This window comes from Abramis brama (assembly GCF_963993115.1).
Source record: "Abramis brama genome assembly, chromosome: 14".
Taxonomy (NCBI): domain Eukaryota; kingdom Metazoa; phylum Chordata; class Actinopteri; order Cypriniformes; family Leuciscidae; genus Abramis; species Abramis brama.
The window spans coordinates 11864153-11880198 of record NC_139976.1 but is presented as its reverse complement, the minus strand read 5'-3'; the positions used below and the strand labels follow the sequence as shown (position 1 = coordinate 11880198).

The 16046-nt window shown below is 37.9% G+C and overlaps 1 protein-coding gene across 1 annotated transcript; it reads right to left on the bottom strand.

The window, feature by feature from the left end:
• Positions 1-145: 145 nt before the first annotated feature.
• Positions 146-14941, bottom strand: tdrd1 (tudor domain containing 1; the record flags this gene model as incomplete). Its single annotated transcript, XM_084135369.1, has 24 exons — positions 146-346; positions 460-497; positions 1233-1607; positions 3069-3236; positions 3943-4059; positions 4196-4312; positions 4434-4772; positions 4886-5056; positions 5599-5706; positions 5783-5911; positions 5999-6250; positions 6367-6537; positions 6681-6788; positions 7415-7591; positions 7690-7776; positions 7863-8031; positions 10507-10650; positions 10833-11012; positions 11082-11165; positions 11251-11314; positions 11436-11550; positions 14333-14417; positions 14646-14698; positions 14785-14941. 24 exons carry the CDS (start codon positions 14939-14941, stop codon positions 287-289), a joined length of 3468 nt encoding a protein of 1155 aa, XP_083991495.1. The 3' UTR covers positions 146-286.
• Positions 14942-16046: the final 1105 nt, after the last annotated feature.

Below are 16046 nucleotides of genomic sequence, written 5' to 3'. Positions count from 1 at the left end.
ACCAAACGGCTCCAAACAAACTTGAGTACTTTTTTAATCAAACTGGCACACATAAGGAACAAAACGGGCCATAGAAAAACAAAAAAACTGACCATGTGGAACTGGAAAACTGAATGGCAATGCTGCATTATTCACGATTAATAGTTACATTCTCTCTTGGCTCAAGAAATAAAATCACAAACATTATATAGGCTATAATAAAACAATATTAGTTCAATAAAACAAAAATTAAATATTCATACTTCTCTAAAGATAAAAGCTACTTGACAATGAAGGTCTTGAGTTACTATTTGGTTCCATCCACTTGTTTGACGAGGAGCAGAATCAATTTCTCAATATGGTCAATCTGAAGAGGGAAAAATAATTAAATCCATAGAACGAGCCATATGTATGTGCAAACTATGCATAAGCTTTCAAAAAATATATATATTCATGACTTGTGTTTGCAGCTTTCCGAACCTTTTGCTTCAGCTCAAGACAACAGCATGATTGGGGAGCTAGAAAGAAAGACACATTTCAAAAACATTTGTTAGGTTTAGTTAATTAGTACATTTATATTTTAAAGCTCATAAGACTACAGACAGGTTGCCCCTTAAACAGAAATCAGCAATTGTGCATGCACTAGGCTAAACAACTCAGAATATCTGACTGTCGAGACCAATTCACAATGCACTGACGGACACGACCAACATGGATAATCGCCAGAATTACAGTATGTCACTACTCAGACATTCCACGACACGACAAACAGGTGCCGACCAACACCAGAGGCCGACAGGTAACGCACTGATCCAACAAAACCCAACAAAAGTGTCTCAGAATCTATCAGGTGCAGTGTGAATTGGCATTTAGTGATGTTAGTGATAGTAATGTCAACATTTTTACAATCCTTTGCAAGTTATCAGTCTCAGAAACACCAATACCCACCACTGCTGCCCTTTGAGCTTGTAATGTCTTGTGGCTCAGAGCATTCCACTGTAGCCATAGTCTTGGGCATGTTTTCTGAAATCAGACATAATAAATGTTTGACAACTGTTTCCCTGGATATGATGACAAGGCTCCTTTTAAATAACACCTTTGAGTTACAGCTTAGAACACCAGGTGGAACAGCACCTGTGCACCAGAATTTCATTGCTACATATCCTGGACAAATTCTTGCGCAAACCCAGTAAACACCTACATTAATACTAAGTCTTGCCAACATGAATTCTGCCCAATGTTTAATTCCTCACCTGGTTCCTCAAGTCTATAGCTGGCACTTAAAGGCGGGGCTTGATCTTTCAGGTCATGTTTCTCCACACCTGCAGATTGAGTTTGATCTGCAGCCTTGTTTGAGCTGACAGTTTGTGTCTGCCTCTTATCTAGTTCCTTTTTCTCCTCATTGGCAATGGAAGGCAGCTTTGAGTTAGCCTTACTCTGTCCTTTCTGCAGAGCTCCAAGGATGATGGAATTAATATCTCTGTCAGCTTGACCTGACTGCTGGGTAAGGGTTAGCAGGTTGGAGGTCCCATCAAAGCCCTGCAGATTTGCCAGGACGCCCCCACTCAACTGAATCCCAAAGAGTTCCAAAACTTCAGTGGGCCACACTGAAGGAAAGTGCTCTTTACCTGTGCAAAAACAAAAACAAACAAAAAAAAAAAAAAAAAAAAAAAAGACCCACAATAATGGCTCGACATTGTTAAAAGAAGAAATCTAAATCTATTCTGTGACTTAACCCAGGCTCAGACAACAAGAGTTTTAGGCCAATTTATCCCTCCCAACAATCAGATAAAAAAACCTTGTCCAGGACCTTGGTCGGTTCTGATATTTGGCACAGATTAACCAGTTATACAGCCGACGATTCAATGCATCCGCAAGACGATTCAATGCATCCATGCGTTTATTTTGCCGCCTGTCTGTTCGCCTGTCTATTTTCAGCATCCGCTCCGACATATGCGTACAACCTACTCCTAAGCTGCTGGTGGTGCAAACCTCATTATTGTCTTCTACTTCACACGCGTTACTTACGTTTCAAAGTCTATCTATGTTCACACACATTGTTGAGTCTGACTTTCAAGAGCGATGGAACCGTCAGAGCGAGCTGGCAATGAAAGTGAAATGTTACACACTCCAGTCAGCGTCAAGTCATGGGTGTGGAAGTATTTTGGCTTCAGGAAAACAGATGGAGCAGTGGTAAGAGATGTTGCCGTTTGCAAAGAGAAAGACTATCAGTGTTAGATAAGATACTGCAGCAATACGTTGAATCTATCCGTACACCTGAAAAGGGGCCATGGTATTGATGGCGAGTGTAAAGAAAGAACACAGGCTTCCACGCGCCACATCACTGACAGTGAATAGGCTAATTGGCCATAGTAGACCTGCACTGTAAGCATTAGACTTTATTATTTTTATTTTGTTCTTATTACAATTTATCTGATTGCACTTTATTGTAACTGTAGATGCAGTAACTTATATTTGCTGTTCTATTTGCAGTGCATTGAGCACAACTGCTATAGTGTAACATACACATTATGTGAATAGAATACTGTTTCTGTATTCTCAATAAAAGGCAAATTATTTATTATTTTTGTTGATTTATTTGAAACTTAATAGATAATGTAAAAATATCTAGTATTGAATCATATCGCGGGGAATTCTGAAGTATCGAAAATAATCGAATCGCTGGCTTAAGAAATCGGTATCGTATCGAATCGTCATGAAGGCTCCGATTTACACCCCTAGCTCGCAGACACATCAGGATCGTCCCAATGATAAACATTTAAATAGGATTTTAAATCAGGATCATTATGACTATGATTACGTCAGTACTTTCACAATAGCCAATGAGAGACAAGTCCACAAGGAGACTGCGGTGAATGAAAAAACAAGATCATCTTAATATCTTGAATTGTGTGATGCGCCACGATTGTGCATGTTTGAGATTTGAAAGAAGAAAATTTGTAAAGATTCACCTTGTGTGTGATGCAAGCAGATTTCATAATCAGTAAGGATTTAAAAACTCCCAGCCATACAAGGGTCTCTTAAAATCAGCGATGATTTGTGCATATTCAGACGAGTGAAAGTCTTACCTGCCAGTCCACACCTGACGATCTGAAATGGATGCTGGAGAAGTTCTTTGGTGATGGGAAGGATACTGGAGACAGGGACTGTCTCCATGTTCCCATAATCAGCGTAAATTACATGTGCATGCTTGGTCGTCACCTCCAACACAACAGCTCTGTACCAGTTTTTGTCACCTGAATAAAGAGTTCAATTTGACTGATTTACACATCAAGGGGATATCAGTAGCTCAACCACATGACACAACATCAAGAAACTCATAAAAACACATCACAGCAACAACTCTCTCATAAAAATAACATTATGACATAGAATATGTGAGGTTTTGAAAAAACATTTTAAATCACTTATAAAGGGGTTTGTTGCACACGCACTTTTACAGCTGTAGTTTAAAAGCTGCAGTTCCACTACAGGTTAGATGGACCTGTAATTACTGGCTTAGCTTGCATTATTAGTTTAAAATAACTTAAGTTTTCTTAATACATTTTAAAAAGTAATTTATTCCCATGCTGGCAAAGCTGCTATAAATCCAGTCTTCAGAAATCATTCTAATACTCTGATTTGGTGCTCAAGAAACATATCTTGTTATTATCAAAGTTGAAAACATTGTGCTGCTTACTGTATTTTGCAGTAACCGTGATGCATTTCTTCAGGTTTCTTTAAAAAAACGAAGTTTAAAAGAACTACATTTATTTGAAATACATTTACTTGCTAAATAAAAATAAATAAATAAAAAGACGCCAAACTTTTGAAAGGTAGTGTATATTATAAAATAATAGTGCTGCTGATTTGCAAAAATTCACCATATAGTTTAACACCGCACATGTGATTCCATCTATTTATCCCACCCAGATAAGCCACGGGGGTGAAGGTCAAACTGACCTGAGAACTGTGCGCAGCAGGCAGCTCCTGGTAAAGGGTGGCACTGATTGGGGATTGGCTGTTTGCTGCAGTACTTCGCAACATCAGTCATAATGGCCTTCAGACTGTCTACATTCACTAGGAGGAAAACAAAATCAGCTTAATGTAAAGAAGCATCATTCTAATGGTATAACCATGGTTATAATAATATAACCATAATAATAGTTGCTCTAGCTAGACTTTATGCTTTAAATGCTACACTATAAGTGCACACCTCGTCCAGGATTCATTATGTAAAAGAGACTAGGGCTGATCACTGCTGCCACCCTTGGTTGGAACGTATCACTGCAAGGCAGCTCCAACGTCTTCCAATTCAAAGGAAAAGTCTCACCTAAATGACAGTGAACATTATTTAATCATGCACAAGAAAAAAAAAAAAAAAAACCCTGCATATTACTAGTACTAGCAATTACAAAACTATAAAGCCATATTTAAATGTTATGCTAACTTACTTAATGCTGTTGAAACTTCTGGGGCATTGGCATTGTTGTTCAGTTTCAAAGGCTCTTCAACAGGTGGATTCTGATCAATGGGTTTTAGAGTGGGCATATCCTCAATCTGATTGGAGGGTTTAGTTGGCTGCAGTGGAGGCTGTTTCACCTGTCCACAAGGTCTAGCCAGGTGCTCAGAAATTAGCACAGCAGCAATGCTTTTTCCAGCGCTCTCTAGCTCCACCCCATAACCCTTCTCAGTAATGGACAGCACTCTGCCACTCAATGGCTGACTGGCACAAAGAGCCTGAAACTTATGCATTGCCTCTTTACTCCACTGACCCTCCGCTGGTTCGACTCCTGCACACAGTGATTGTTGGCCATATGTACAATGCACTCACAACGAAACAAATTTCGACTAATTTGTAGTCACACACACACATTCAACCCCCCAAAAAAACAAAAAAAAATACCTGCAAGCCAGCAGCGGATCGCTTGGAAAGGCAGCTTGAGCAGACTCTGGGTGATGGCCTTCAGATGTGCTGCCTCCACCTCACAGGAGTTCCCATAGTCCACAAAATAAACTCTAGTCTTACCCTCTCCACACACTTCTAATACCATGGCTCTGTACCACTGGGCATCTCCTGCAAACAGGAAGCAAAAACATTGAAAAATGCACCTGTACATTACCATTTAAAAGTTTATTAATCTTTTTATTCAAGCAAGGATGAATTAAATTGATCGAAAATGACAGTTAGTTAAAGACTTTAACATTGTTACACAAGATGTCTGTTTCAAATGAATGCTTTAACTTTCTAAAAATCAAAGAACCCTGAAAAAAAATACATCAGCTGTTTTTAACATTGAAATGTTTGAGCACCAAATCAGCATATTAGAATGATTTCTGGTAGATCATGTGATACTGAAGGAATCAAATAAATAAACTGCATTTTAAAAATATTCAAATACAAATGTTATTTTTAAATGCTTATATTTCACAAAATTTTACAATTTTAACCCAAACTTAAGTGTTTATCTAGCATCTTAAATGTCAGTTGTCAACTCTGCTTCTTGTAAATAAAATTGTTTGAATATGAAAAAAAACGTAATAAAAAAAAATTATGTTTACTTTAATTATAAGTGTGTTACAGTAACCATGGTGTTAGTTTGGACGAGTCAGGATCACCTGTGAAGAGAGCACAACATGGTTCTCCCACAGTTGGTGAAAAGGGAGCTCTGCCCAATTCACAATGCCTTTTGAGCTCATAGGACAGCTCCGTCAGGATGCGGGAATCTGCCAAACAGAAATAAAATAATTACAAACATGATGAGTCAAACAATGTAGAAAGAACACTGACAGGCAGTCGCACCGCTACTGTAGTTGTAACAGTAGAATTCGTCCAGGCTCTTCAAAGTACTAATCACCAGCTCCACCTTTTGGCCATCGAAGGGAAGTTCAGCACAAGTCCACTCCATTTTCTCAACAGGCAGACTGAGGGCTAGGGTAAAATTAAAAGATATTGATCTACATTATCCTTTTGAAAAAGATCAGAAATGGCTCAAATAAAATAAGGTTCTGCACTTACATGGCATTTCAGGGAAGGATGCCTGAGCTGGTTCATTCTTCTCTGTCTCCAAACTTTCAATGGCAGCATAACCCATGTTAACCAACAACTCAGCGACATTGGTCTGAGGGTCACTAGTCTCGTCGATCATGGACACCAGAGCCCTACCGTCCTTCTTACCCAGAATCTCAACCCGAATGAAGCGGTTGCAGACCAGACGTTTCACCATCAAAACGGCCTCCTCTGACCAGTCGTCTGTTGGAGACTTTATACCTAGAGCAATATTAACATGTTAATCAAGAAATCAATCTTGCTGAAAATCTCTGCATGGAAATCAATTTATGCTGAGCCAATTACAGATGCTCAGTGAATGAATCATTGCACTATACCTGCCAGAGAACAGGGGATTGCTTGTGTTGGTAAAGCCAACAGATCCTTGTTGATCGGTCGTAGGCGAGTCAACTCAACTTCCTCAGAGTTTCCAAAGTCTATGTATCCGACACATACGCAATCCTCAGAGGAATAGGCTAGAACTTTAGCTCTATACCACTGGTTGTCCTCTGTAATGCATGAGGAGATGGCATCAGAAGATAATACTTTTAAGGTGCATTTTTACAGTTCAACGGCCCCCAGTCCCATTCACCGATGGGAAGGCGCACTTTAAACATTTTTACATGAAAAAAAAAAAAAACACAGGTCTGACCAGAGAACAGTGAGCAGCAGACAGTTCCTGGCGCAGGTCTGAAGATCTCATTGGCCAGAGTGTTTGAGCAGTGCTCCCTTAAATCCACCTGCAACTGCTGGATTATACCTGAATACATGAAGATTACATCATACAATCAACATACTGAAAGTGCAGTATATATTTTATAAAAAGGAAGAAATTTACAACAGAGGATGCTAACACATTGCAGGAGCAAAGCAAAAAAAGTATTTTCCCCATCATATATGTACACCGTACACTACCATTCAAGAGTTTGGGATCATTAAGAGTTTATTCACCAAGGATGCATTCAATTGATCAAAAGAGACAGTAAGACATTCACCAAACTCAAACTATTCAAAGAATCCTGAATTTTTTTAAAGTTTCAACAAAAATATTAAGCACCACAATCGTTTTGATACTGTAATATGAAATGTTTCTTGAGCACCAAATAAGCATATTAAAATAATTTCTGAAGGATCATGTGACACTGAAGATCTGAGTAAAAGATATTTTAAATTGTAATAATATTTAACAATATTACTGTTTTACTGTGTTTTTGATCAAATAAATGCAGTTTTGGTGAACATGGAGAAAAAAAAAGAAAAAACACACCAACACCTTGAACAGTAGTGTATGCACCAATGTTCATGTAATAAAAATACCATGAAATAAAATAAAAAAAATTTAATTGAGGTAAAATTGTGTTTTAAATCAAGTTGCAGAAAGCTCACTGGCATTTTCAAGCTTCTGACAGAGGATCTCTGAGGGAGACTGGATGTGGGTGACCACTGCAGTGAATGCGTCACCCACTCCTTGAGTCAACGGATCTGGAGGCCTGGCTTCAGAGTTCTCATTCTTTCCTCCAGACAAGCGCTTGAAGTTTTCAAAGGATGCCTTCAGCAATGAATCTAAAGAAAAGACGCAAATAGATCAGGGTGAAAAAATAAAATGAAAACTGAGTGAATCATTTATAGAAGATGAAAAAACAGATGAGTCAGCAACTCACTGATGTTCTGTTCAGTCTGTGGTTTGACAGCAACATCCTCCTTTATAGCATAGCCTTGGTCTATCAGAAAAGTGCTCATGTATTTACCTGTAGCAAAAACAAAAAAAATTACATCTTGTTGAACATCTTGCTCATTTCAAATAAAGCTCTCCAAAGAACCACGTATGCCCTACCAATCATGCTAAGAGGAACATCTACAGCAAGCAGAGCTCCATCATTCATGATGTCCAACACTGTGAAAGTGAGGCTCTTTCCAGTAATCATCTGCCTAACAGCAATAGTGCATTCGCCTGTCCAACTTCCTGTCACAGGCTTTACCCCAGCAACACAACACTGCAAAGCCTGTGAAAACAGCAAAGCAGCTTTGGAAAAAGCATGAGATAATGACTACTGCTGAAACAGTAATTTAACAAGAGCTGAGCAATATAATTTTCACTGTGGCTTGACAGATATCAAATTAAGAAACATCAGGAATATTGCAAACATTTTAATATACTTTTTATTTGGCAGTTACAATATATGTACTGTATATGTATATGTAATAGGGCTGGGACAATACACCTATCTTCCGATTCGATACTATCACAATACTTGGGTGCCTATATGAAATGTGCGATTCTACAAGTATTGCGATTTCGATATTAAAATGCATTGCGATTTTTTTATTTTACACTAGACAGTGGGGAAAAGCTAAATAATACACATACAGACTGTACATGTATAAGAGTCATATTTACAAAAACAATTCACATCTTTCTGAATTTGTTTTTCAGAAGCATCATACAGTACTACATTCTCTTGAATAAATGATTCAATAACAAATTAAGTTAACAGTCACGTGTCACCACTACAACGTAATCGAAAAATGCGTTATTTAAAGCGCCAAGTTTCTATAAAAAGCTGATTTACTCTATTTTGATCACTACCGTAGACATCAGTGTTCATGACAACTCTCTCTGGGTCAGCGGCAACACAGATTTGAATGATTGTCAAAGGTTTAATAGACCGATGAAGTGAAAGATTGCGTGGGTGTTTGAATTGAGATCACAGTCTTTTAAAGATTAATAGTGCAGCTCTATTGTCTTATCTCTCTCTCTCAGCAAATGAGTAGCGCAAGGGCTTTTTAGTGCATTCAGTCTCACGTAGCTTTCACGTGTAAGACTGGAAAAACTGGAAGAGAGGGCAACTCTGCGAGAACAAAGGAAATTAACATCTGAACTCACTCGTGCACCATTCGAGACGCAAGTCTCACCTCAGAATCATCCTAATCTACATCCCTTTCCCTCTTCCCCCATTCCTTCTCTCTCATGCTGAGATCACCAAAATTCACCCAAGAATCTATATGGTTTAATGTGTATAATTATCATACAGTATTACACATGTTTGGTATCATTTGAAATGTCTCAGTGCGACTGGTACAAAGGTTTCATTCCCAAAGAAGTAAACCAAAAGGTAATAAGGTATTTAAGAGTTTAGAGATAACTGGCACACAAAGGAGGGTGTGTCTTCCACGCAAATGGCATCCTGCTCCCAAAAGGTGTAAACTCTGAATGCAAATTCCCATTGTTAGCAAATGTTTACATGTGAAAGATGTTTCTGTCTATATAAAGAAATGCAAAAAGAGGCTCAGGGCGATTTCTGAGAGTGGCCAAGACTCTCAGCATCATGTATTTTCTAATGTCAGGTTCGCATCTTTTCTCTTTATTCCAGAGCATTTTATGTTATGCATTTATTATCTTTGAACTGATTATGAAATTGGCATGATACATTTACCTGACATAATTGTTACATCTGATTTTATTTTGACTGACTCTGCAATTGTTTTCCCAAGTAGATTAAACGGATTTGTATGTTACCGAAAGTTTTGCGTCAGATTAGTGACGACTAATATTTGGCACCAATTCAAGTGTACTTGGTTTTCAAAGGAAATAAGTGAATTTCCGTTTAGAACAGCAAATGCTGCTTGACCAATCTAAATTTGGGTGTGTCTTACCTCCGTTTTAATTTAATGTTACTTTAGATAAGAGTACGCGGGAAACCACGACATGGACATCATTGATTGTGTAAACGTGAATGTGACCGATCTCAGGCATATAGCAATTACCTCTGTTTGGTGACCAAAACTGATGAGCTAGTGAACGTGAGACCCGCGTTAAACAGAAGATACGAGGACCTCTGAGCGACATAGTTTCCTAATCTGAACGGGTAAAATATAATTAAAGAGTTAAATAGAACAATCAAATGTATTGCTAAACTATTATATGATTGACCAATAACCAATTGGCAATCTAACCTAAATCTGAAGTTGTGATAAAATGGAGTCAGATATAAAATGGAGTCAGATAAATAGGAATTAAATTACTTTGCCACGCAGAAAGACAGTTACACGCAGAGACCTTCACCCGTCTTAGCGGAAAGCCCAATTTGGAATGATAAACGGGCTTACACACGATGCGCATCCAATTGGGACATTACAACACTATACACTCATAGATAACGACATTTCATCCTCTGTTGGAACAAAAGTGGCTAACTTCTGTCAACCTCATCTATAAGCAAGGACAAAAATAAAGCAATTTCATTTGAATTAATAACGATTATGGAATAAAAAAAATCTATTTTAAAATCGTAAACAAAATAAATTGTGCTAGTTGGGTGAATCGATTTTTTTCTCCCAGCCCTAATATACATATACACTCACATTCATACATATATGGAATCAACAATAATAATACTAAAAATATGGAATTAATAGTATAATTAATAATAATAATAATAATAATAATAATAATGTCATGTAATGGAGATGTAACTCACAAATGGTGGTGCAGCATCGATATTGTCAGAGAGAGGCCTTATGTTGTCAAGTGTAACATTCTCCTCATTCCCAAAGTCGATGTAAATTACACTAGCAGTTTTGTGGGCCACATCAACTGACTGAACCTCAGCTCGATACCAGTTCTAAATCAGCATGAAAAAGACCAAACTGAGCACAACAACACTCACTAGTCAACGCTTTAAGATGAAACAAACTTGACCTGTTACGCACTGCACTGATTTAAGACATCAATGCATATTTCACAGAAATTCGAATCACTCTGGTTCTCTGACGAATTAAATTAAAATGCAATTATTTGCCTCACCCGATCAAGTGAAAATTTAACAGCACAGAGCTCCCCAATTTCAGGCTTGTATTCAGGAGCAAATGAATTGCTATAGGCCTTCTGGAGCTCTGCAGTGATGTTTTTCAGGGACTCCATTCTCTCGACTGACTGTAGGTGGATGGAGAACATCCCAGGGTTCCTCAGGTCAATCACTGTACCCTGAAAAAAAGATGCTCTGTGAGGCAGAGTCTATAGAGAATGAAGCAATATAGGCCTAATGAAAAGTACCTGTATCTCATCTCCTTTGGAAACATTGTTCTTGCGCAAATCACGTCGAAACATTCCCTTTGGCTTTAGGTCAACACAGATCTCCTGTAAAAGAAGATAATTTTCTAAAGAAACTAGATGGAATAACTAACTACTGCAGGTGTGAGTACCTATAGCAACCTCTGAGTACCTTAGCTTGAAGGCCACCAAGTACATTTCCAGATGGCATGGCTGTGGATTCCTTAATTTTCTCACTGATTGAAAAAAAAAAAAAAAAAAAAAAAAAAAACACACATATGAAAAAAGGACAGTCACATTGTGCTTCCAAAACAACACGCAAACAACACTCACTGATATCCAGAGAACATCTAGTACCTGGTAGCTTCTGGAAAGCTAGGTTTGCAGACATGTCGATGAGCTTTCCAATCCTGACTTTGACAAGCTACAGAACAGTAGCATGTTTTTTTACAACGAGTGCACCTGAAGTTCCCTAAATAGTGTACAAGAAATATCACCAGTAAATGACCAACTCATTCTGCTGATCAAAGCCAGCCAAGGCATGTTTGCAACACACCATCAATGGGCAGGAACATAAATATGTATACGCCATCTTGAAACGGTCAGCGTAGCGCCACTCACATCAAGAATCAATTATGCCACAACATTCAGCTTCTGGTTATGAAACCGCCTAAAATTACATTTATGAAGAAATGGTATAACCCTTCACAGGTGAGAATGTGTTGGTTTGTGTTTTATATGTATTAACTCAATATTACAGGTTTTTACTATGATACTTAGTGTTTTTAGTGCTCAGTCAACCTGCTCTCGAATGGTCACAAACCGGCTTTCCAACATGGTAGATGGCTTACGTACAGTGGCCAATAGAAACAGATGTTGTTTTAGATGCAGACTACAAAAAACAAAACTTCTTAGTATTTCTGTCTTGTTTTCCATTACAAATATCTTAAAAATCCTAAAATGATATTAAGTATTGTTTTCTGAATAATTTATCAAAATGAAGTGTTTATATTTTAAACAAGAAAAAAAAATCTATTAATGAGGTAAACAAGTTTTTTTTTTTCTTAACCCACTGACAGATATTTCTTTTTTAAGCATCAACTAAATTTGGAACAAATATAAAAAATATTTTAAAGGGTTAGTTCACCGAAAATGAAAATTCTGTCAGTAATTACTCATCCTCATGTTGTTCCAACCCCGTAAGACTTTCGTTCATCTTCGGAACACAATTTAAGATATTTTTGATGAAATCTGAGAGCTGTCTCACTCATTCATAGGCTGTTAGGTAATCGATATCTGCCATCCCAGAAAAGTTAGTAAAAACATTGTTAAAATAGTCCAAGTGACTACAGTGGCTCAACCTTAAGTTTATCAAGCGATGAGAATACTTTTTGCACACAAAAAGAGAGCGCCATGACGCATGTGCGAGAACTGAAGATGATGCAGATGGTTCTTGCACATACGTCGTGGCGCTCTAGAGAACTCACTCTGAGGCCCACATGGAAAAAAAATTAATAGTGGAATAAAGTTGTTATTTTGGGGGGTTTTCTCACAAAAAGTATTCTCGTCGCTTGATAAACTTAAGGCTGAGCCACAGTAGTCACTTGGACTATTATAACGACGTCTTTACTAAGTTTTCTGGGCCCAGATGCAATTACCTAGCAGCCCATGAAGAAGTGAGACAGCTCTCAGATTTCATCAAAAATATCTTAATTTGTGTTCCGAAGATGAACGAAAGTCTTACGGGGTTGGAACAACATGAGGGTGAGTAATTACTGACAGAATTTAAATTTTTGTGTGAACTAACCCTTTAAGTAATTTTCCTTCACAAGTGATCCACGCATGTATGTTTGTATAGAGCAGGGAACGGCAACTGGCGGCCCATGGGCCAAAACTGGCCCGCCAGCAATATTATTTTGGAAGTCCTAAATGCTGCACAAAACTCTTCCAATACTTGAGAAAAGCCGTAGTCATGTGGCGATTTCACCGCCGCATACTGTGTGAAATGCACATAGGGAATCATGCGGCGCGGGATTACATTTTAAAGTATAACTGTGCGTTCACACCGGACGCGAATAGCGCGTCAAATTCGCGCCTGCCGCGTCTAGTTATACGCTTCACCACTTTGTGTCCATTCGCGCGTCAAAAGACGGTAGCGGTCAGAACTCTGGTGTACTTTTGATGAAGCGGGCGGTCTGACTGACAATAGCCCACTCCCGACATCTTTTGACAGCATATCCGCACTTAATTCTGACCACCTGTAGGCTACACCTAGCTCTGAGTAGCTGTTTGGTACTGAAACCATTGTCAGTCAACAACATTCTTTTTTTGCAAGGATGTTTGACATAGTTCGGCAGAAAATAGCCTAATTCATTTGTCAGTAGGGCAATATGATTTTCGTTTATGTTGCTTAGAAATTTGAGTGATAGGCTTTGTCCTATTTAATTTATGTTATTTATATTTCATAATTTTTTTCTGTGGCATTTTTTTCTCTGCTGACAGTAGGCCTACAATGTTAAAATAGCCTAATATTTATATTGACAGACCTCAATATAATTGAGGTCTGTCAATATAAATTGACAGATTTATATTGTATTTATATAGGTGTGTATGTGTGTGTCCCGAATAAATAATAATAAAAAAAAGGAATAAAGTTCAAAAGTCGGACTGTAAGCGAATGAGGCATGATTCACACCTTTATTAAAATGGCTGTAATCTGTTCTGTTACAACAATAGTACTTGATCTGTTTAAAATGATTTCCTTGATATATGCCTAAGGCGTTAAATTCAAAATAAAAATTAAAATTTGACTAATCCAGTAATTCATTTTTTCTGTTTTGATCTGAGTACAAACAGAAAATCCGTCGTTATTCGTTTTTTCATTTTAGTTCAGGAAATAAATAATGGAAAAACAAGTAGTTTTTCATCTTTTTATTTTTGGTTTTAATTTGAAAAAACGAATGAACGAATGATCCACGGACGGTGACGGACCCATCATATTCTGCGATTATAGGCCTATATAAAAGAGTATTTAATTTGTATCCATAGGCCTACTCTGTGTAGCTGGCCCAGTGGCCCACCATCTACTGGCTAAAAAAAAATATTGGCCCGCGGCCAAAGTTACTTGCCGACCCCTGGTATAGAGTGACCAAAAAAAAAAAGAAAAAGAAAAAAAGTGTTAATGTTGCTAGTTATACCAAACAAATAAGAGCGAGCAAGTTGAACACTGACTGAAATCAAGCAAAGTAACCTACCCTGGTGACTGCAGTAATTGCACAACTTTACCAGTGGGCCCAGCATGGACCCTGCTGTCTGTGGGGGAGACAAGAAATCTCCACACTGTGGAAAAGTTAAACGCTTTAAATATTGATACTACTGCAGAAAAATATCAAAGCTGTCTGATCTCTGGTTAAAGTCTCAAGAGGAAAATATTACAAATATATCTACATAGCTAAACAACCAATGTTAGCATATGAAGAATAGTGTTTGACTTAAAAAAAATAAAAAAATAAAAAACACTTGAAAAGAAACATTTAATCATATATAGAGCCATTATCACATACATACATGGTTTTTTGCAGAAATTGCATTCTCCTTTCTGACAGCATCACTTTTAGGATCTAAAGAAGTGGAAACAGAAAATTATCAAGATTGTTTTTTTTTCCAAGAGTCAATGACAAAATGCTCAAAAACATTTAACCAATACCATCTAGAACATCACTCGCTAGAAGATTTTCTTGAGCGAGGTCCTGAATTGCTGGTGCTGGTCCTCTAGGACTAACGTTAAGTGAACTCGGTCCAGTCGCAGGTCTCCTCAAAGGGAGATTGGGTCTCACCAAAGTCTGAGTGAAAGATCGATTCATTCTTCCCTTGGTTTCACTGTGAGGTAAAATAATATACACTATTAGTCAGTATTACGAGTTTGTGTCTGGAATGATAGGGTATATTATTCAAGACATGCAATGTTGTGACTGAGAACATGAACGAGGCTCGGGACAGTTGACAGGCCAGTGCTGCAACGTTACGAAAGTTTAAGCCATGCCAATTGAAATATTTAAGTGCAAGAATTCGCATTACTCGCTGTTTGGAAAGTTATCTGTGCGCAAACATCCGAAGCGCGCGCCAAGATCCCCGCGTCTCACACAGCGCGCGAATATTGAATTGAGCTTTTTTCACTTCTTGAGCTTGAAAAAGCCCGTGATGTCGAGAATCGTCGTAAGCTGCAAGCATAGTCATGGCTTAAGTGAATATAAGGAAAAAGCATCAGTACTGCTCTTGAAGTGACAACTATTCACGTCCTTAATTTTACTCAAACAACAAAAGTAACATTCCAACAAAATCCCTCACTCACTGCTCTTGACTTGCCTATTGTAACTTTTATACCGGTTAGGTTTAATTTATACGACAATGCAGTGTTATTTCACATTTGATCACTTTATTACATTTCTGTACCTGAAAATTGCGCATTTTAACTGGTATCTAAAAGGTTGGTGTCAGAACTGCCTGTTTTAGCAAAAACAATTTCCTTTTTTTTTTTTTTTTTTGCCTGTGCATCAGCAGGTGTGCAAAAAGGTGGTTTCAGGCCTTGAATACATGCTGATAATACTTTCCTTTTCAATAAAATTGAATTGAACTGATATTCCCTGAACTAACTGCAAAACCCTGTGTAATGAATATAATAATAATGTCAGTGTTGATTCTGAGAATGACGCAGAGCGGTTTACACGTGGCCTGCTAGATTAATCGACAGGGCAAGTTTTCTATTTAAGTATACCCTTCCCCTTGTTATACATGTTAGGTAAGACAACTTAATAAGTGCATATTTAATAAATACAAGTACGTAACAACTTTCACAAATGTATTATTGCAGTTGCAGAGATGAAAGATAGAGATGTTCTTACCCTTGACACCACCTCGTGCTTTAGGGATTTTATGCGCATGCGCAATTGAACGACCTCTGCGACCTAA